Source organism: Chlorocebus sabaeus, chromosome 21, assembly GCF_047675955.1.
Source record: "Chlorocebus sabaeus isolate Y175 chromosome 21, mChlSab1.0.hap1, whole genome shotgun sequence".
NCBI lineage: Eukaryota > Metazoa > Chordata > Mammalia > Primates > Cercopithecidae > Chlorocebus > Chlorocebus sabaeus.
In genome coordinates this window covers 26,958,824-26,982,106 of record NC_132924.1, presented here as the reverse complement: position 1 = coordinate 26,982,106, position 23,283 = coordinate 26,958,824, and the positions used below count along the sequence as shown (strand labels likewise).

Genomic DNA, 23,283 nt, shown 5'->3' with positions numbered 1-23,283 from the left:
TAAATACCTAGCACACAGCCTGGGATGCAGGTGTCGGCCAGTGTTTGTTCCCCACTTCCTTAGTGACAAAGATGAGGCTTAGCTACTTTTTGGAAAAGGTAAGTGCCACCAGAAAGATGAGGCCAAGGCTTATCAGACACACTGGAACACACAGCTTTACCAAGGAATAAATCCAACATATTTTGTGTGTGAGTTCTGGCTCTGAAGCCCAGCCTGTTCTTACACTGACCCCCCAGTTTCTGCCTTGATCAGCCACCCACTAGGCTGGGCATTGCTTCCTCTCACTCTGCTATCTAGTGACCCAACCTAAGCCCAACCCTCCAGCTTTCTTCGGCCATGCAACTGTTCTGCTAGTCTGCTCTGCATATCTGCTCCTACCTTCCGATGTCTCCTCTGAGCTTTGGCTCCATTTCCCACTCAGCACAAACAACCCACTTTGCCCCAATATGGGGTGCAACAGCTCAGACTCTCCTAGTGGTCTAATCCCAGACACCTCGTTTGCTTCATAAGCACAATCTGGAGAGGAGATTTTCACTGCTCAGAGCCCCTCAGGAAGCAGAAGAGTAGAGTGGTGAACAGAGCAATCATCCTCTGGAATGACCCTAACTGGTGTTTCAATCCCAGTTCCCCTCCATACTAACACTTGGGTGAGTTATTCACCAAGTCTATGCTTCAGTTTCCTCATCTGTAAAATGGAGATTGCAAAAATATCATCTATCCCACAGGGTTATGGTGATGATTAAATTTGTTATTCCATAGAAAGTACCTGCAGCAGTGGTTAGCATGTGGTAGGCACTTCGTATTCGTTATCTGTCATGTCTGTTTGCTCTTACTAGCATCTATATTTCTGAGTCCTAGACCTCCCCAGAGAGTGTCAAGTTTGTGATGTTTCGTGGGAACAGATATAAGCTCACTTGCTGAATCTCTCTCTGAGCTAATAATTAACACATACATTGCACAGTAGCTTACCAGGAAAGCCTATACTGGTCTGAACGAGAAGAAACTTACTGAACAATACTAAAGCTCACTTCTCAATATAACAGCAGCCCTTGCTCAACATGTTGCCCATATCTTCAGTACTGTGCTGAGGTCACAGCCATCATATTCTGCCAGCTCTTCCCCTATGGGTTGAGCAACCATATCATGTGTCTTCCCAACGAGGACATGTTTCATTTTTAGCTTCTTGTTTTGACATAATTTCAGGTTTACAGAAAATCTTTAAGAGTAGTACAAGTACCACCATGTACCCTGTACACATATTCCTGAAATGTTAATATTTTTCATATTTGCTTTATCATTTCCTATATCAGTCTATCTATAATACCTACCTATCTACCTATCCATCCATCTAAAAGTGCCCCATGTAATCAGCAAACCTGCTTTAAATGTCACCAATTATCCCAAGAACATCCTTTTTAGCACAAGAAAACCCTGAATCATGTATTGTATTCAGTCGCCATGTACTTTTAGTGTTCTTTAACTTAGAACAGTTCTTTGGTCTTTCTTTGTATCTTATGACATCAACATTTTAAAATAGCACAGGTTAGATATTTTGTGGATTTTCTCTCACTTTGGGTTTGTGTAATGTTTCCTTCTGAATAGATTGAGGTTATGTGCTTTTGAGAGTTATACACCAGGAATGATGCTTTGTTCCTCTTAGTATGTATTATCAGCAGACACAGTATATCAATTTGTCCCATTACTAGTGATGTTATTGTCAGATTTCTGTACTGTAAAGATACTGCTTTTCCTTTTGCAACTGACAAGTATTTTAAGAGTATATAACCATCCTGATACTCCTTAAACTTTCACTCAAAACACTCAGCACACAGTGTAGATTCCTGTCTGAATCAATGCTATAAAGGTTTCCAAATGATGATTTTTCTAATTTCATTATTTCTTCTATACTTATTAGTAGTCTCTCTACTTTAAAGAAGAACTTTCCCTTCTCTCCTACTTTTAAATTTATATCATAGGTTCTTCTTTTATTCCATGGGTTATAATTGGTTGCCATAGTTATTACTTTTTATGCCTAGATGGCTGACGGGTCAGGAAGAGCCCTACAATTTGGTGCATGTTCCTGTTGACATGTTTCTCAGCATTTTGGGGGATGTCCTCACTTGCCAGCACAACATGATGTTTCAGGCTTATCTTGTCCTTTTCCCAGCCCCAAGCCTGGAATCAGCCATCTCCAATGAGCCAACTAAACCAGGGCAAAAAAGGGCCACAGGCATAATCATGGCGGGTATAAACTGTAACTGACCTAGAGACGCCAGGTCATATTCCCAATCTACCACTAGATGTCCTTCCACAGCTCAATGGTTCTTAACAGGAGGCAGTCCCGGGGCATTTGGAAATGGTGGGATATTTGGAGTTATCACAAAGACTGGGGCAGCAGGGGTTACCTCTGGCATTTAGTAAGCACAGTCCAGGCATGCCAAATTTCCTGCACAGGACCATCCATCCTAACACAGAATTACCACATAAGTAGCAATCCTGTTAATAAACAGTGGTCCAATCCCTGAACTAATCTATCTTGTGTTCTAGTCTCTCAAGGATTTACTTAGTTATTTTCACCTTAGTGGCCATCAGTTAATTCAATCACCACTGTTTCCATAGAGGGAATCTAATATATTAGATTGATCAAGTGCGTTAATCAAATATATTGGATTAGCTGGCATGCATTATAGCAAATAAAATAGCCAGTCTTCATTGTAGATCTAGTTTAAACAAAGCCTCTACCTCTTATGTGTCAATTTTTGAAGAAAACATTGTTCTAGCAAGTTGGCAAGGAGCCTAGGACTTACGTTAAGACACACCCTCTCATCCTCAGTTCTTACAGCTCTCTGTCTAGTTATTGCCCCTGTTCAGCACCAACAACAGGTAACCAGGTTTTATAGGGCAAGCATTTTACATGCACTATCTCATTTAACCTTCACAGTAGCCCTATAAATCAGGCATTCTTATTATTACAATTTTACAAAGAACCTGGGATTCGGTGTGGTCGGGAGCAAGCCCAAGATAGCACAGCTATCATGTGGCAGAGCCAACATTCAAAATCCCACTATCAGGCTCCAGTAGCCATGCTGTGTACTGCCAATGAATGTAAGAACATATCCAACACAATGAAAAATAAAAAATGAAATAGAAAGGGTATGGAAAACATTAAATCATAACTGCAGAGGAAAAAAATCAAATTTAGGCTTTGAGTTACGCAAAGTTACTGCAACCAATTGTTTCATTTTGTGCTTCCTAGTTATCGGCTAAAACTAAGGGCAAAACAAATTACAAAAATATAATTTGTTGTAAGCTTGAGGGAAATGCACAGCAAGATGTTTCTTGATCAAGAAAATGGATACTGTGGAGCTTTCTATTCAGTACTTTGATGAAACAGCACTAAAATGTCCTCAATAACATCTCTACAAAGAATCAGTGATTCTTACAGACCTCTAAGAGGAGCCAGTGTGATGTTTAAGGATGGGCATGTTGGTTACTTGGAAGACAGACTCAGCAGTCATCATCACATAGTAATTTCTAGCATCCTAGTAGCTTTCTCACTGGCTTTAGTTTTGAATAAATGGGATTTTTACTAAGATCGTACATTATGCAACAGAGGCAACCACAAAGACCATCCCTAGAAAATGAAATTATCTTGGGCCCCTTCCTCCCTTACCTCGTGCTTCACACTGCATTCTCTGGGAAGCAGATGCTGAAACAGAATCAGGTATACAAAAATTTGGGGAGAAGCCACACCTGTGAAAGCAAAGGGAAGAAGTAAGATTGGGCCAGAGGACCCATCAGAGCCTGACATTAACCTGACAGTCTCTGTAAGCTCAGGAACCCTTTAGGATTTCCATGTTGGGTGTAAATGACTGGACCCTTCTACTGGAACTTAGTCATTGGTAGAGGTTGTACCAAGAATAGCGTGATCCCAGCTAAAAAGCTGAGGCAAACACTGAGGAATCTAACAGCTGAAGGATGTCAGCAAACCATATTCCTCACAGCTGGACAGCAAGGTCATTCTTGAAGGGGGCATCTGAGCAGCATATCTCTATGTCTGCCTCACTTCCCTCTGTACAAGCCTGTACCTGATTGCAGCAGAATGAGATGAGAAACAAATATTTTTTGTTACAATTTACCACTTCCATCTCAGCCTGCTACCACTTAGCTCTCCTTGGGCAAGGGGAAAAAGACATTTGAAGAGCTTGCATCTTGGGTAAGTGAAAATGGAACTCTCCTCTCCTTCCCTTGGATTTCTAAACATCCTAGATCATTTCTGTGAATTCTTTTTATTAGGAAAATAGCACCCTTTAAAAGAAAAACAAGTTGTCTATGCCTTACACTTACACTCAGAGTCAGTTTGAGCCTCCTGCTGTGCAGTGATGTACATCTCGTGCAATGATAACTGCATGCTACCATGCCTCAAGAAATGTTCCCTTAAGTGGAGTGAGGAGGAGAAATAACAGAGGCTCAATGCCTTGTTTCGAGAAAGCATTTGTTCTTGCTGAACCTGATGCTTGTGCTTTTGAGCTCAGGACTTTTTCCTCGCCCAGCGATAACCAACAACTCAGGTAAGCCAGTTGGCCTCACTTCATGAGCTTCTTGGTTTCTGAATACAACAGAGGCAAAGAGAGTAAGTTTTATGAGGACTTGGGTTTCCTTAATTAGACACAAGATTTTTATTTGGTTGGGGGGACTAATGGAGAAAGGGAGACACTAGTGGCATTTGTAACTTGTTAAGACTAATTGAAAATCTCAGGACCAAAGCTTTCTGTGAAGAGAGTGCTCTAATGAGAATAAATGTGATGATTATTTACCTAATTGAGCAGTAATGAGTGAGGTGTGAGCCACTTCCCCAGGATTAATAAAGAGCTGGGGAGTTGACAGTTTAGACCATTAGGCTCAGCTGGTACTTCATCTTGGTGAAGGGCACAGTGCCAGAATCATATTGCTATTGTAAAATGAGCCCAAAATATAGACATATACTTTTGGAGAAATAATTTTAATTGGCTAAGTACCTGACATCAGTTTGGGCCATTCAGTTCTATCATTAAACAAAGTTTCATACAAGTTCTTCAAGACTTGTTCCATTTAGAGTGTCCTCAGCATTCAGTGATTAAAAAAGAAAAGCAGAAGAGGGACCCTTAGCAATATCAAAAATAGTCTCTTGTGCAATCAAAAGCCAGCAAGCTATTATTATATACACCCTCTCACTTTAAAAACAACACTAGAGACATTGAGTTGAGCTGGAAGCATTGCATACTCTGAGATACAGTTGATATTGTTACCCACAGTGTCCCTCCAGGAAAGCCAGAGGTCATCCGTAATACCACAATTAAGGATAAAAGGATCTTATATTATCAGAAATTTCAATGTCTTCATAAAAAATTGTGTTTGCATTCAATATCTCCCTTATCCAGTGTGACAAATATTCACGTATGAGTCATGTCAAGACAAAGAGTTTCTCAGCTTGCTATGTATTCATTATTCTATGGCTCTGCTCTGCAGGGGAAAGTGCGAACAGCAACTGAGAGCAAGCAGAAATCTAACACATGGGATTCAACTTGCCCTTTACACAGGGTGAATCCTACACTAGTGACCTTTGTGTTTTAAGGAAGTTTGCAAATATGTTTAATTGGACAACATTTCTTCCTTTATCTAGCAAACACTGAGTATCTTGCCAGACACTGAAAAAAGATAAAATTATAAACATGAGCAAGGCACAGCCACTGCCAATCAGAAGCTTACAATCCAGCAGAGATCTTAAAATCTAGGGAGCTCTTTTAGAAATCTGCTTAGGGATTAAAATTTCCAATCACACTCTTCCTTCCAGCAACTTGATTCTGTAATCATTATTTTAATCTTCATTGAACAAGGCGATTAATGTGGTTCTATCTGCTGTATGAAATCACCCATGCTACAATCAGCCAATCAAGCAACAGCAGTAATAATGCACACTTCATTTAAAGGACATTTACCAAGCTGTTACTATGTAATATCACAGTTATAGGGCCTGAGGAGGTAGAGTTGAATTAAAAATAATAATCTCTGTTATCCCATAGTATAGTGGAATAGGAAAGAAATACAAAAAAATAATGTGTTAATGTATTATAGGTCCTATAATAGTAGGGTAGGAAGATACACAGAAGTGGGAATAACCAAGCCAATCTCAGCACTCAGAAAAGGTGTTATAAAGGAGGTAACCTTGAATTAAACCCTGAGGAAATGGATATTCTTCAGGCAGAGGTGTATAAAGAGCTTCCCAACCAACGGAGCAGCATAAAGAAATGGCATGGCAGAGTGAATAGTTGGGTATGGTCAAGGAAACTCTCTCAACTGCATCTTCTTCACTGCCTCAACTGATTACTCAATGCTCTCCATTCTCTCAGCAAACACCCTGACTAACTAAACTCCCATGACTAGCAGGATATTATTAGATGTAACAAACCTGTCAATTTATGTTTTCCCTTTAGAATGACTGGACTTTTGTTTCAGTAAACTGCAGTAAAACTAAGCTCAGGAGATCAACTATGAAAGATGAAGGAACATTATAAAAATCTCTGCAATGAGATTCTGCCTTAGATTGCTTTGCTGGTATGTCAACTGATTACCCCAATTTAAAGAAACCCAAACTGGAAATTATAAAAGATAAATTATGGGTGTTTTTATGCAAAAAAGAATCAAATCAAATCAAAGTCTTGGCTCTACATTAAAGAAATGACAAATGCATGTTTATGTTTTTATTAAAATGTTTTAGGGTAGATTCGTATGTATGCTTTATTTCTTTTTTTTTTTTTTTCACTTAATAAATTTAATGTTGTAGCAATACCAAATTGTCTCCTTATCACAAATTTAATTATAGTTCATTTAGATACAGGAATAAGAATACTTTAAAACCAACCTTACAGAATTTAGCCAAAAATATTGCCATATATAAATGTTATAATGTTATTTTTTTTAGAAAACAAAACATTTTAAATGAAGACAGAATTCAACTCATAAAAATTAAAATAACAATAGAATAAACATAAAGGAAGCAAATGAAAGAGTTAATGAGATAAACATAACAATTAATAAAATAGAGAAAAACAGAACCAAGTGACTGAAAATAGAAAACCAAAACAAGTTTTTTTAGAAAGAACAATAAAAAGGCACCATTCTGGCAACTCTGCCAAAAAAAAAAAAAAATTAATGAAAAAACGCAAATGACAATAGGGATGAAAATGGGAACATAATCATAAATATAAAAGAGCATAACATTTTGAAAAAATGCTCTGTATAATTTTATTTCAATAAATGTGGAAATACCGATATAGTAAATAATCCTTGGGAACAGTTATCAATATTAATACAAGAAGAAATGAAAGATTACAACAGACTGATAACAACAGAAGAAATTTTAGAGATATTTAAAAAACATCCCCCAAATCCCACATGGATTCTAGAAAATCTCAAGAAATATAAGAATTAAACTGCTTTGATATATGGTAAAAGTTGATGAGATACTCCCATAATTCCACAAAATTATTAGAACCTCAGCAAGAAAGGAATAAAAATCATATTATTAGTAGCAGCAGCAGCAACAGTAGTAGTAATAGCAATGAAGTCTGATCTTTTTTTTTTTTTTTAATTTATTTATTATTATTAAACTTCAAGTTGTAGGGTACATGTGCACAACGTGCAGGTTTGCTACATATGTATACTTGTGCCTTGTTGGTGTGCTGCACCCATCAACTCGTCATTTACATCAGGTATAACTTGCTTTATTTCTTTAACCAATGTTTTAATCAGTTAACCAGCTGCTATTATTAATGTGCTGGTTGAAAGGGTTTCTCTTAAAGTATGAATTCAAAATAGAATGAGAAAATATCAGACTTGAGAAGAAGGAAAGTCACAGTAGGACATTTGGAATTTATTCTCTAGACCAGAGTTCTGCAAACTCCATCCTGTAAGCCAAATCCATCCTGCAGCTTATTTTTATAAATAAAGTTTTATTGGAATACAGCCAGACCCATCCAGTTACAGAATTTTCTATGGCTGCTTCCACTCTACAATGGCAGATTTGAGTAGTTGTTACAGAGACTATACGTAAGTGTGCAGGAGAGTTCAGGCCATGCCTACAGGAAAGGTATGAAATACCGCTCTTCTTCCTAGACACTTCCCCAAACAAAAACCTTAAGCCAGTGTGGGACCAAACACTGTTGCCCCACCCGAGCACTAATGAAGGCAGATAAATGACCCAGAAAACCCCATCCCTTGGAGACAGAGGCCAGAAATGGTAACACCAATACCACTGGAAGTCTCCTGCTTCTAGGGAAGGGCATGAAACTCTCTCATATGCAACACCCACCACAGATACAAGGCAGAAGTTTGATTTTCATGGGGAGGAGGAATTGGAACACTGAGAATGCCCCACCCCTAAGGCCCAGGCACACAGGCCTATATGGGTCCGTAGCTAAACTGGGACAAAAGAGAAGCGCTGAAACCACCAGTAGCAAGCATTGGGTAACAAGCAGTAGCAGTATTACAGCAAAACAGGTGCAGCTGAAAGCAGAAAGCGGGCCATTAAAACCCTTCAGCACCTCAGCTACTATGCTAATAGAAAATCCAAAGAAAAATTTGAAGCCCATAGGAGGCTGAGGATGACCCTACTAACAACAAAACTCAAGCCTAGCTAGACTCCTAAGTAGATTGATTTAACACTCCACTCTAACAACCTTAAAGAAGTATGCCCATTTCCATGAATAAATAGTATGTATCCTAATATTTGATGATCTTCTACACAAAATGTTTGCCATTTAATCAAAATGTATGAGACTCAAAAAGAAAATGCAGCCCACTATTAACAGCCAAAGCAATCAACAGAACCAAACAGAGACATGACTCCAATGTTGGAGCTATTAGTCAGGGACTTTAAATAAAATAATTACAATGAATAGGAAAAATACATTAAAATACTTCATGAAAGAAGATATATGGATGGCAAAGAAGCACTTTAAAAAATGTTCAACAGCTTATACACTATTAATGGAAACGTAAATTAGTTCATCCACTGTTGGAAGCAGTTTGGAGAGTTCTCAAAAAACTTAACTGCCATTTGACTTACCAATCCCATTACTAGGTATATACCCAAACAAAAGCAAACTGTTCTCCCAAAAGGACACATGCACTCATATGTTCATCATAGCTCTATGTATATTCACAATAGCAAAGACATGGAATCAACCTAAATGCCAATCAATGGATTGGATTTAAAAAAAATGTAGTACATATACACCATGGAATACCATGCAGTCATAAAAAAGAATAAAATCATGTTCTTTACAGCAACATGGGTGCATCTGGAAGCCATTATCCTAAGTGAATTAATGCAGAAACAGAAAACCAAATGCTGTATGTTCTCACTTATAAGCTAAACCTTGGATACACATGGACATAAAGATAGCAACAATAGAGGGGAAAAAGAAGGACTAGAGAAAGGGATGCAAAACTAGCTACTAGGCACTGCTCAGTACCTGTGTAATGGGATCCATCGTACCCCAAATCTCAGCATCACACAATATATCCATGTAACAAGCCTGCACATGTACCCCCTGAATCTAAATTAAAGTTGAAATCATTTCTAAAGAAAAGAAAAATGAACAAATTGAGAAAAAAAGATATTCAACATGATTAGTCATTAGAGAAATGCAAAATAAAGCCATGATGAAATATCACTACATACCTAGTAGAACAACTAAAAGAAAACACACTGACAGTCCTGAGTGCTAGCAAGTATGTGGAACCACAGTCTCACTCATACATTGTTGGTGGGAGTACACAGTGGTGCAGCAACACTGGAAAACTGCTGGGCAGTTTTTTATGAAGCTAAACATATATTTACTTACTCTGTGGCCCAACAATTCCACTCCTGAGTATTCGTCCTACGGAAATGAAAACTTATGTTCACACAAAAACCTGTACATGAATGTTTGTATCAACTGTGTTTGTATCAGCCATGTTTGAAAACAACACAAATGTATTTCAGTGAGTGAATAAACATATTGTGATACATTTATACAATTTAAAACTATTTGGCAATAAGAAAGAACAAGCAAATGATATAAACACCTTAGGAGAATTTCAAAGGCATTATGATGAATTTTTAAAGCTAATTTTTAAAGGTTGCATATTTTGAAATTCCATTTATATAAGATTCTTAAAATCGCAATACTATAATGATAAAGAACAGATTAGTATTCGCTAGGAAATGGGTGGGTAGGGAGTGTGGCTATAAAGGGATAGCACAAGGGAATATCTTGATAGTTGTAGAACAGTTCTCTATCCTGACTGTGGTGTTAGTGACATGACCTTATATGTATTTGAGATTAAATTTCATTGATATATAAAATGCTTATAAAAACTGGTGATGTCCAAACAATTCTATAGTTTAGTTAACAGTATTATGCCAGTGTCAATTTCTTGGTTTTCATCATTATACTGATATTGACCAGGTAAAGTGTACATGGGAAACTTCTGTCTTATTTTTGCAACTTTAGTATGAGTTTTAAATGACTTCAAAATAAATACTTAAAAATCTTCTCCCTACTAAATAACCATTATTAATAGGTTAAAATTTCCAGGGGAAAAAAGTGGACAACAGAGATGAACAGTTGAGTGATTTCACAGAAAGATAAAAACTGTAAGCGAGGTTCAAGTAGAAGTGTGTGAGGGAAATAAATCACAATAGTAATTCACAGATTTAATTATAGGAATCGTAGACTTTACACAGCCAGAGGAAGAATTAGGTAATTTGAAGATAGATCAATAAAAACTGCCCAAAGTGAAAATCAATAAGAAAATAACAAAGAAAGTGGATGGGGAGAACAAAGTATTTAAGAACGATGGGACAATATCAAATAGTCTAAAATATATGTGATTGAAGTTACAGAAGGAGAAGAGAGAATGGGCAAAAAAAATCTCTGAATAATAGAATTCTCCAAAAATAATGAAAGCATAAAACTATAGATCCAAAATTCTTAAATAACCTGAAGCAGAATAAATTTTAAAAAGCTAAATATAACTTACTCAAAGTAACAAATAAAGGTAAAGAGGAAATTGAAGGAAGCCAGTGGAAAAATATGTGAACACATTAAATTAGAGAAATTGTTTAAAAATACAAAATTACAGCTACATAGAACTAGAATAAGTTCTAGTGTTCCATATCACTGTAGGATTACTATAGTTAATAATAATATATGGTCTCAAATAACTAAAAAAATATTTAATGATCCTAACACAAAAAAATTATAAATGCTATGAATGATAGATACGCCAGTTACCCTGATCTGATAACTATATGTAGTGAGACATCATCATGTAGCCCCATGAATATGTACAACCATTTTGTCATTTAAAAAATTAACTTAATATAAAGAGGTAAAGACAAGAATTATAGCTGACCTCTTGCCTGAAGCAATCAAAGTCAGAAGATTAAACATATCTTCAAAGCCAGCTGGGGGGAAAATTATCACCCAGAATTCTATACCTAGCAAAAATACCTGTTTAAAATTAAGATAAAATAAAGACTACTCAAAATTTTTGTAATGGGAGAATTCCTTACCAGCAGACCTATACTTCAAGAAACATTAAAGAAAGTTCTTCTGACAGAAGGAATGTGAAATCAGACCAGAAATTTTACCTACACAGAGATATGAAGAACTCTGAAAATAGTAAAAATAAAGATTAATATTAAAAAACACATTTTTCTTAATTTTAAATGACTCTAAAATGTAATTGACTACTTGAAGCAAAATTGTAGCAGTGAGATTTACAACCCATGTAAAATGTAAATGTCTGATAGCAATAGTACAAAGTTTATGAGGAATTTGAATGTCTAAGTCTTCACAATATGTAAGAATTTGTATAATATTATATAAAACATCTAGTACTCAGTCTTTACTTGCTGCAGGGAAGATCAGTTTGGCAGGTCCAGCACTGGAATTACCATTTAGATTAGTTAGGAGACTGCAGAAGTTCAAGAAAGAAATCATCAGTACCTAGAGTATGCCAAATAATAGTAGGAACACAGAGAGGATTCAAATTTGAGATCTACTTAACAAGGTAAAATAAGGAGGGTTTGGTGACTGAGTATTGAGAGATTCTGAATGTGAGGTAGAGGGAAGAGTCCACTGCGTATCATGGGTTCCTGGTTTGGGTGTCCCTAGCAGATAGTGGCGCCATCAAGTGAGTCTGAGGAGAGAGGAGGGTAGGATCATTAATATGAAAAGTTAACGAGTTTGGATTTTAATTGGTGTTTCAGGCAATTTATATGTAATGTCATTATTGATGTGTTTGGATTGAAATCTACCACTAGTTTGTTGCTTTTATTTGTTCCATCTATATTTTTCTTCCTTTTTTCATTCTATTTCAGCCTGGTTTCACTGAGCTTTTTATGATTTCATTTTGTCTCCACTATTGGCTTATTAATTATGCCTCTTTTTCTGTTTCTTTTAATGCTGACCTAGGCTTTACAATGTACATGCTCTCTACATTCCTACAGTTATTTAACATACATTTCTTTCTTCAACTTCTGCATAGTTTCCTAATTAAATGGTAATTCCTGTATTGGACCTAACAAATTGATCCTCCCTGCAGTAACTAAAGAAATCTATTTATAGTACATGTGTGAAGACATAAACATTCAGCAACTCTCACAGTATAGAAAAAATACAACCTCTTTTAACTGGCATGTGAGACCCTAAAAGTCTGGATTCTTCTTGTTTCTGCAGACCCATTTTTGCAACTTCCTAGCTCCCATTTAGGCTTCAGCAACAACAAACCGATGTTTAATATACACAAGCCAAGTAGTTTCTCATCTCCATAACTTTGTCCATGCTGTCATCTGTGCCTAGAATCAATATTCTGCATTCCTTTCTCACCTGCATTCTAATCCTCACTGAAAAGTTCAGCTATTGCCTCGTTCTTGACTTCTTCCCTGTCCACCTGCATCTGTGCTCCAACTAGGAACCCCATTCATGTTTACAAGAAACCCTCAAAGGACAATAAAGCCTGTTGTGAGTCTACTTTGGCTTTTCTGAGTATTAAAATTTCCTAAGATCTTTCACAGGACAAATTTTGAAAAGCAAGTGTAATACACGGAGGTGATTAAGCCTTTAAAGTGTACCCTTTGTTCCCAAGGTCTTGTTAATTATCATTTAGGAGCAGTGTATTTGCAATGTACTCAGTTACTTAAGTAACTAAATAGCTTTTTACTGATCAGCATTGAACATCATTTGCTTAATAGCAACTAACAAATGCGGTGGCAGAGTTCCACCGATAGTCTACTTTCAGAAATAGGCTTATTTAAGATTGAGCTCCAGGGGAAAAATAGATTCTAACAGACTAGATTATTGTTATTTACATAACCACTTAGGTCTAGAGAAACAAAATAATCTTTCTGTTTTTCAAAATTAAGGAATCAGTAAGCCAAAAGAGATTATCCAAGTAACTCCCAAGTCCATTCCGTTCATTCATCTAGTCCATTTGTGCCAGGAAAATCTTCATGACATTCTTATTTGATCAGTCACAACCCACAGCTCTGGACTGCTCACGTCTGACCTTCTTAGTAAAGACTTCTCTTATAGCTTAGAACAGTCATAGGATTTTTCCTCTCCAAGCTTTTGACACTTTGGATTATAGATCCCATGTGCTTGCCAATGTTTTTGGTTGTTAACTATAGAAAAATAAAAAGCAAATACAGACAGGTGAAAGACTGGGAGGGTCACATAACCTTGCATGGTGAACTATACCATGTGAACAGTCAAGCAAAGCTTCTGGAGCATGGGACATATTAGCTAGGTGTTGAAAGAAAAACAGGAATTCAATAGGCTGGAAAATGGAGGGAGGCTATTCCAAGCAGAGGGAATGCCTATCTAGAAGCACAAAGGTATGATCAATATGGTGTTCAACATTGAAATGCCACATGGGGACCTGACAAGAGGTAGTTGTCTTAGTTTGTTTTGTGCTGCTATGATGGAATGCCACAGACTGTATAATTTATAAACAGAAATGTATTAGGACACAGTTCTGGAGGCTAGGAAGTCCAGGTGCCAGAAAGTTCAGTGTCTGGTGAGGTCATTCTCTTCTTCTAAGACGGTGCCTTGCATGCTGCCTAGATCCTCACGTGGCAGAAGGCCAAAGGGAGAAAGAGGATGAGCCCATTCACTTTTTATAATGGCATTAATCTATTCATGAGGGCTCAACCTAAATGCTTCCCATTAGGCCCCACTGTCACATTGGGAATTAAGTTTCCAACACATGAATTCTTGGGCACACATTGAAACTAGCATCATGCAAGGCCAAATTGTGGAAGGCTTTTATTCTAAGCTGTGGGACTCAGACTTTACTCCGTTAACAGTGAAGCTGCAGAAAGGGCGAGATGCAATGGCTCACACCGGTAATCCCAGCACTTTGAGAGGTTGAGGTGAGTGGATCACTTGAGCCGGGGAGTTCAAGACCAGCCTCGGCAACATAGTGAGATCCTGTCTCTATGGAAATTTTTAAAAAGTAAAAGTTAGCTAGGTGTGGTGTCAGGGACTCTTCCCAACTACTCAGGAGGCTGAGGCAAGAGCATCACTTGATCCTGGGAGGTTGAGGCTGCAGTAAGCTGTGATCACACCGCTGCATTCCACCCTGAGTGACAGCAATACCCTGTCCCACTTCCCCCCAAAAAAAGATGCGCAAAGGGGAGATTTATCTCCCCAGTTTTATAAAGGAGTAAAAGCAACCTCTGTGGGTGGAGTAGCCGCATAAATAGAAGGGTCCAAAAGAGAAAAAGGGCAACCAAAGTAGAGAATGAGGGGACGAGAAGAAGACAGGGACTCATGTCTGCACATTACGGAATAAAGGAGAAAAGACACATCAATCTAAAAAGAAATAAATGAAAACAATAAAAGGCAGTATTGACGGCAGTCAAACACTGACTTCTATAGTATGGGTTAAAGCCTAGCTTCACCTCTAACTTTCTCTGAAATCTTAAAATGTTCTAACCTCTCTTATTTTGTTCATCTATAAAATGGTGATTTTATCTCAGTTTGTTGTGAGATTAAATAAGTTAATGATTCTAACTACTTAGAGCCTTGCAAAGGATATAATAACTGCTTAATAACCCCTCACAATCATGTTGTGTGTTCTAGAGAAGACAGGCTAAAGGTAGTCATTCTCTTTTAAACCATGAAGTCAACCTAGAGTTATATAAGATGTCACCATTGGGGGATACTGTATGGTAGGCACATGAAACTTTTCTGTATTGTTTATTGTAACTTCTTGTGAGTCTCTAATTATTTCAAAATAAAAAGTTTTATTTTGCTTTGTTTTTCTTAAAGCCTTTTCAAACCACAATGGCAATTCATTCAAGCATGTGCTCAGCACTTGCTGCATGCCATACCCTGAGCTCCTTCTGTTCTAACGTTAATAAACCTCATTTTCCAATATTCAAAAAGCAATTAACCAAATGACAGTGTGACTTTCCATTTTTACTACTGCTCTTTAGCAGAAACAAAGCAATAAAAATAAACTATTGGAAATGAAATTATGAGTATCCTAGATTAATCCCCAAAGTTGCAGTTTCTTTTGTTGTTCAGCTGTTTGATTTTCTAAGAGCCTGAACCCAGCCAAGTGCATACTCTGTTTCTGAGCAGAGTTCTGTCCAGTTCTCTGTCTGACTAGAATTGAACAGAAACAACAAATCTCTCATAAAGCCTAATGGTGTTTCTCAACAGAGGCATGACTGGAATTCTGAGCTGAATAATTTAATACTAGGGTACAGCCATGGGTGGTACAGAAAAGAATCAATACTTGCTTTGTCTTTGTGTAACCAGGATGTATGTCTGCATGACAATAATGAAGACTCAATTTCAGCTCCCATTCACCCTTCCACAACAGCAGGGGCAGGACACCCTAGAGCATAAATAATCTGAACAACCCTGTGCTGAGGGCCTGCTGAAGATGCTTAACATCTCTGGCCCCATCCACTAATTGTCTGCCATCAATCACAACTTGACAGTTACAAGTAAATTGACTGTGTTCTCCCCATATGCCTGCCTTTCTCATTGTGTAAACACAGCTCTACCTCCATCTGCTAGTCACTACCAATCACTCTTGCCAAGATGGTGACTCCTCTTCTTGCCTGCTAGTCCCTAGACACAAAGAGTCCAAAGTGCCCCGGTGGCAGCCATAGCTTTTAGTTCAGTGGGACCTTTGCTATATTCCCTGGCAGAAGTACACTTCCTTTGGTGACCAGGACCTCCAACTTGAAGAGCACAGAGGTGCAGATGAAGAAGCGCAAAGCCCTTCAGTGGCCATTTCTTCCTCTACCCCTTGATGGCCTCTACTGAGGCCATTTCTTCCTCTACCCCTTGATTCTAAGACCTATATATACTTCCTGTTAGGGACCCAACACCATGAAGTGGGCTCTGATTTAACACATATGCTGCACTGTAAAGGATGGGACCCTAACCTTTCAGAGCATTACCTTTAAGCTGGCACTTCATATGTTCCTTTAGTAGTTCATTCTAGGGTTCTAAAAGTACAGCTACTTCTGTCTGGTGTAGTATGTAATACAAACAGTAAGTTCTAGGATCATGAGCCAATCCTACACCCCCTTCACTATTAAGTGGGTCCCCCGATCAGATACTATGTTGTGTGGATTTCCATTCTTGTTCAGTAATCTAAAAACTCCCAGATAATAGTTAGTTGTGTTGACTATGACTCAGAGATCAGGAAAGGAAAGCTTATACCCAGAATAAGTGCATCATTGGAAGGATGGATAGCTGGCTGCTGCAGGATAAAGGGGACTCATTGTAGTCAACTTGCCACAAATCAACCAGTCGATCTTCTGAAGACCTAGTAACCTATTGAGGGCTCCTTATTGGTCTCTCTTGTTAGCAAGTTGGATGCTCAAAATCAGCAGTAGCTAGATTTTCTAGGAAAATTTGTAGTCTATTGTATTGGCTAATGAGTAGTCTTGCTCTCTGCCACTGTGGCCACTCTATTCATGTGCCCATTATGCCAGTACTTAATCCAATGACAAAGCCTGAATAATGTCAACTGGACAAGTTATCTTGTCTATTTGTTTTTTCAGTGCTTCTTGTGTACTTGATGTTTTCCAATTAGTGTTAAATGCACAACACAAAAATCTTCACACATTGTGTCCACTCCCATAGTCCCAACTATATGCCTCTGTCTCAGACTCTTGTTTCCAATCTCCAAGTCCCTTTCATTCAGGTCCCTGTCCACACAGCTAGACTATTGGCTACTGTGCAGAAACCTATACATATATTCACACCTTAGGCCAATTTTTCTTCCACTCAAAATAGATAACCATAGTCATTGCTTGAAGCTTCGTTCATTGGGAAGACCTTCCTTCTCCACTGTCTTCCAAGGCTACCTCATAATGCATCTCTACTTCAGTGACCATCTATTTTTGCTTTACAGCTACATAGTGAACCAGAATTGTCAACCAGAATTGGGCTTTTACCTCCCTTTCAGCTAGTCATGGAGAACACCCATATAACCATAAGTGTGAGCTGTACAAGGGCACTGGTACAACCCTGGTGGGTGACATGGAGGCATCTGTGCTACTTGCTCATGCAGCCTCCTCATGCCAATCTAGTCCCATATGGGTTTGATCCCAGATGTGCCATTTCCATTTTCCAGTGGAAGGCTGTGGAACACATCTGAGTGTATGACTTAGTGCATTGGCAATAATCTAGCTCATAATGGTCTGTTCCAAATACATTTAGTGCCCCATTATCAACCACTCCATCTTGACCAAGGCTCAGCAACATTCTAGGAACAGTTTCTCAAAGGGTGTATAACTTTATACCAAAAATGGATGGCATTGCTTCAGAGCTCTAGGGGCCTGCATTCTAATTCTTTCACTTGGGCATACATCAACTCCAAATTGTATCTTTCCCCACTAACATATTCAGCACCATAGGGTCAGCCAGATCATATGCCCCAAGTAGTAGGTTTGCTTATACTGCAGTCCTACATGCTGCAGAGTCCTTTCTTGCTCCAGGCCCACTCAAAGCTGTGAGACTTCTATGTAGTTCAGTATATGAGATGGAAAAATATTTCTAGATGTGAAATGTGTTGCCTCCAAAACACAGGCCTACCAGGTATCTTGCTCTGTTTATTGAGATTGAGAATGTAAGATACAGCAATTTAACTTTTACTTGAAAATCCAGTGGTCGCAGTGGTGTTCCAGCAGCCTTTCACTACTGAACCACTAAAAACTTTACCAATGTGGTATGTTCCTGAATTTTCACAGGGTTTATCTCCCACCCTCCAGAGTGTGTGTGTCCTACCAAGGCCTCTAATGTATTAGACACCTCTTGTTGACTCTTAATGACGTCTTTGATGTAAATGGATCAATGTGATATTCTACAGAATGTTCAGATGGTCCATGTCTCTTCAGACCTTATTATGGCAAATGTTTGAAGAGGTAACATAGTCCTGGGAAAGCAGAAAATGAACATTATTGTCTGTTACATGTGAATACAAACTCTGATTTTTTTGAATGTGTCTCTGTCTGGTTTTGGTATCAGGATAATATTGGCCTTGTAGAATGAATGTGGAAGTATTCCCTCCTCCTCTATTTTTCAGAATAGTTTGAGAAAGATTGGTATTAGTTCTTCATTAAATGTTTGGTATAATTCAGCAGAGTCACCATCAGTTCCTGAACTTTTCTTTATTGGAAGATATTTTATTATAAGATATTGTTATTTGTGGCCAGGCATGGTGGCTCACACCTGTAATTCCAGCACTTTGGGAGGCTGAGGCAGGCGGATCACAAGGTCAGGAGATCGAGACCATCCTGGCTAACATGGTGAAACCCCATCTCTACTAAAAATACAAATAAAAAAATTAGCTGGGCATGGTGGTGGGCACCTGTAGTCCCAGCTACTCAGGAGGCTGAGGCAGGAGAATGGTGTGAACCCAGGAGGTGGAGCTTGCAGTGAGCCAAGATCATGCCACTGAACTCCAGCTTGGGCAACAGAACAAGACTCTGTCCCCAAAAGAAAAAAAAAAAAAAGATCTTGTTATTTGTTATTGGTTATAGTTTTATCTTGGTACATTGTATGCATCCAGGAATTTGTTCCTTTCTTCTATATTTTCCAATTTATTGGCATGTAGTTGCTCAAAGAGGCTACTAATGATCCTTTGAATTTCTGCTATCAGTTGCAATGTCTCCTTTATTATCTCTAATTTTATTTGTTTGAGTCTTCTTTCTTTTTAATTAGTCTGGCTAAAGGTTTGTCAATTTTGCATGACATTTCAAAAATCCAACTTTTTGTTTCGTTGATATTTTGTATTGTTTTCTTCATTTCAATTTCATTTATTTCTGCTCTGATATTTATTTATTTTCTTCTACTAATTTTGAGTTTGTTTTGCTCTTCCTTTTCTAGTTCTTTAAGATGCATCATTAGGTTTTTTATTTAAAGTTTATCTTCTTTTTCAATGTAGGCACTGATAGCTATAAAATTCCCTCTTTGTGCTCTTGCTGTATCCCATAGATTTTGGCATGTTGTGTTTCTATTATCATTTGTTTCAAGAAATTTTAAAATTTTCTTCTTAATGTCTTCATTGATCCACTAGTCATCCAGGAGCATATGGTTTGATTTCCATGTATTTGTATAGTTTCCAAAATTCCTCTTGTTATTGATTTCTAGTTTTATTCCATTATGGTCAGAGATGATGCTTCATCTTATTTTTATTTTGTTTTAATGTTTTCAGGCTTTTTAGTAATTTAACATATGGTCTGCTCTCGAGAATGAACCATGTGCTGAGGAAAAGAACGTGTATTCTGCAGCTGTTGGATGAAATGTTCTGTACATAACTATATAGTGCAGATTAACTCTCATATCTCTTTACCAATTTTCTGTCCAGTAGATCTGTCCAATGGTGTAATTGTGATGTTGAAGTCTCCAGCTATTATTGTACTGGGGTCTCTCTCTCTCTTTAGCTCTAACAATATTTAATTTATATGTCTGGGTGCTCCAGTGTTGGGTGCATATATATTTACAATTGTTAAATCCTCTTGCTGAATTGACCCCCTTTATCACTATATAGTAACTTTCTTTATCTCTTCCTATAGTTTTTGTCTTGAAATCTAATTTGCCTGATATAGGTATAGCTAGCCCTGCTCTTTTGTGGTTTCCATTGACATGGAATATCTTTTCCCATCCCTTTATTTTCCACCTATGTGTGTCTTGTCTTTATTGGTGAAGTGTGTTTCTCGTAAGCAACAGATCACTGGATCCTTTTTTTTTTTAATCCATTGAGCCACTTGATGACTTTTGACTGGCAAGTCTCAGAGTCTCACTCAAAGTCTTCAATGCACCTGGGTATTCCTGATGGTTATTCTGAGCCCAAGGACTCTTTAGCTGGCAGGTAATGAATGCTGCCAGGACTATGTCCTTCCCTTCAGGGCAGTAGTTTCCCTTCTGGTCTAAGGCATGTCTAGAAATGCCATCCAGCAGCTAGGGCCTGGAAAGGGGGCATCTCAGAGCTGACCAGTGCCCTCTCCTGTTGTGACTGTGCTCTGGGCTCAGTTCAGCACTAGAACTTGCTTGAACGTTGTACTCCTTGTGGTCTAGACTGACTTTCCAGTGTATTTAGAGCCCCAGAGTACTTGAGCTTGCAGTGGTAAGGCTTGTAGGAACTCAAGTTCTGACCACCAGGATTGGTGATTTCCTTTTGGCTAGAGCTGATATAAATGCTCCCTCCATGCAGGGGCATCAGCTGAGTTTGGTCCTGTTTTCCTTTATGCTGTAATAGGACAGCACTAAGTTCAGTGCCTCACAATTGCTGTGCTTTCCTCCTCTAGCACCTAGGAAAGCTCTCCATACCCTGCTGCCATTGCTGGGGATTGGGAGAGGGGTGGCGTCAGAGATTTAAAATTGTTTATTTTCTACTTCTTCGGTGCCTCTTTCAGCAATATGAAGTTAAAACCAAGCACTATGAGTGCTCACCTGATTTTTGGTTCTTACAAAGCTACTTTTTTGTGTGTGTAGATGGTTGCTAAATTGGTGTCCTTGCTGAGGGTGGAAGAGGGAATCATCAGTAGAGTCTTCTATTCTGCAATCTTGCCTACAGCACTCTTTTGAGAAAGATTCTGGATTATATGATAAATTAGTGATGTCTGTCATGGAGGGGTGAGGGGCAGTTTTTAGACATATAGCCTATTTTGCCATTTCTGCTATAAACATCTACACAGCTTGTACAATCTGTAACTATAGAATTGAGTACAGATGACCTGCCCACAAGAGGACAAATGTCCTGACCTTGGCCTTAGTTCTTCTGTAATTCAACCAAGTACATTAATTAAGTTGACAGATGATACACTTGCTGTTTTCCGAGGGCAGATGTTGCAAGTGGAAAGGAGAAGAAAGCAAAGAAACCTGGGAGCAGGGGGACTGAGACTGGGTGTAAGGAGAAACAAGAGGTCCAATTTGCAAAATAATGGGTGTAGTAAGAGGAATTTTGAAGTATTCTCCAAAGATAACAATTTTGCTTTTCTCAATTTTGTCCTCTTGATTCTCACACAGTGCTGTCTTTAGTACAAACCCACTACCCTGAAAACTTCTGCTCTGTGACTTAAAAGGTCAGTTATGATTACTGTGATTCCTCTTCAGTCATTATTGAAATTCTTCCTAGGTGGTTACATTTAAGTGGTAAGAAGCTGCAATAATATAAGTCAAAGAACTCCTGCTTTGCTTTACTTTTCCTCAGTGGCCATCTGATAAATCAGGAAGGAGAAAAAAAGTGAACCTCTCCAGGATTTCATTTCTATTGTGGCTTAGCTGAAAATTTGAAAAACAAACAAACAAAAAAACAAAACAAAACAACAACAACAAAAATCCCTGCATGTAAGCACTTGTATGTTTCTGTTAGATTCTTTCACAGGACTAGTCAACATCTTGACAGATATTATCTGGCGATTCACTGGAGACTTCATGGCACCTGACCTGGTTTGCCGAGTGGTCCGCTATTTGCAGGTATGTAACACCTTCCAAATGTGATGAGACAAACTGATACCACAGTTAGCTCTTAGATTTATTGTAAGGAAAATAATATAAAACCCTGCATTCCTATGCATCAAACTGCCCGCTTTATCTTAGGTGGAAGGGCAATGAAAATTTGAAAGATTTTTAATGTATTTCCTTTGCTAAAAATAGTATCTACATAAAGAAAACACAAACAAGCAATGATAAGGATGTAAAGCATCCATATTTCAAATGTTAACTAAAAATGTCTGGGTCAATATTAAGGATTTTGGCACATTGTGGATAATTTCCAAAAAAGTTTGTTAATTATATTTACCTTTTACTTCTCAAATGAACTCAACACTGGCTACTGTTCTTTTTTTGTAAAACAAAGGGAATTTGTTAGAAAATAACTATTACTTATTGAATTACTGCATAAATTATACTTTTTAAAGTATCTATTGGCATTTGAATTTCTTCTTCTCAAATTTCCTCTTTTCCTTTTGGAATGATTTTATAACTGAAAGACTTTTTAAAAATTTTTCCTAAGATCTATTTTTAGATTAAAGATATCCATGCTTGGAATGTCAATCTGCTTCACTGTAAGCCACATTTATGTATCATATGTATATTTGATTTAAAATATTACATATATACATATTTACATACATCCATACTCATATTGTTAATATGCATTAGATGTTTATAATATAGATTTAGACACTTCAACTAAGTATGGAAAGAATGGATTATTTCATAACTGGTATTAGGTTTGATGTGCTGTTTCTGAGTTCTGAAAATTATTTTTTATTAATATATTTTTATTCTGATGCTAGTACTTCAGGTCTAAATTATCATAGCTTTATGTATATATAATGCATTTCTAGAAAGCTTTATCCTGCTAGATTCCATTTGTTAGTAGAGTCTTTTAGGATCTTTGTATCTGTATTCATAAGTAAAATTATAATTCTTTTCATTGGTTTTATTATTTTCAGGTCTTGGTAATGAAGTTATTCCATATTCAGAAAGTGAATATGGAATAGTTAAGAGTTACAATCTTCTTTTGTGCTCTGAATATAACCTTGAAAGTTTGGTATGTCTGAAAGAGCCTTTACCATTATGTACGGCTAGTACTTTCTCAGGGGAAATTTTTAAAAACATATTTCAATTTCTTTCTGAGGACATTTGCTTCCTTGTAAATAAATGCTTTCAATTACTTATATTGGTAATCAATTGCTGAGACACAAATTAT

The 23,283-nt window shown here is 37.6% G+C and overlaps 1 protein-coding gene across 1 annotated transcript in view; it reads left to right on the top strand.

Annotated features, from left to right (window-relative positions):
- NPSR1 (neuropeptide S receptor 1) overlaps positions 1–23,283 on the top strand; it is a 234,422-nt gene that overhangs the window by 110,714 nt on the left and 100,425 nt on the right. Inside the window, exon 3 of the mRNA XM_073008644.1 lies at positions 21,940–22,043. Coding sequence (XP_072864745.1) covers positions 21,940–22,043 — 104 coding nt within the window. The remainder of the gene's footprint in view (positions 1–21,939; positions 22,044–23,283) is intronic.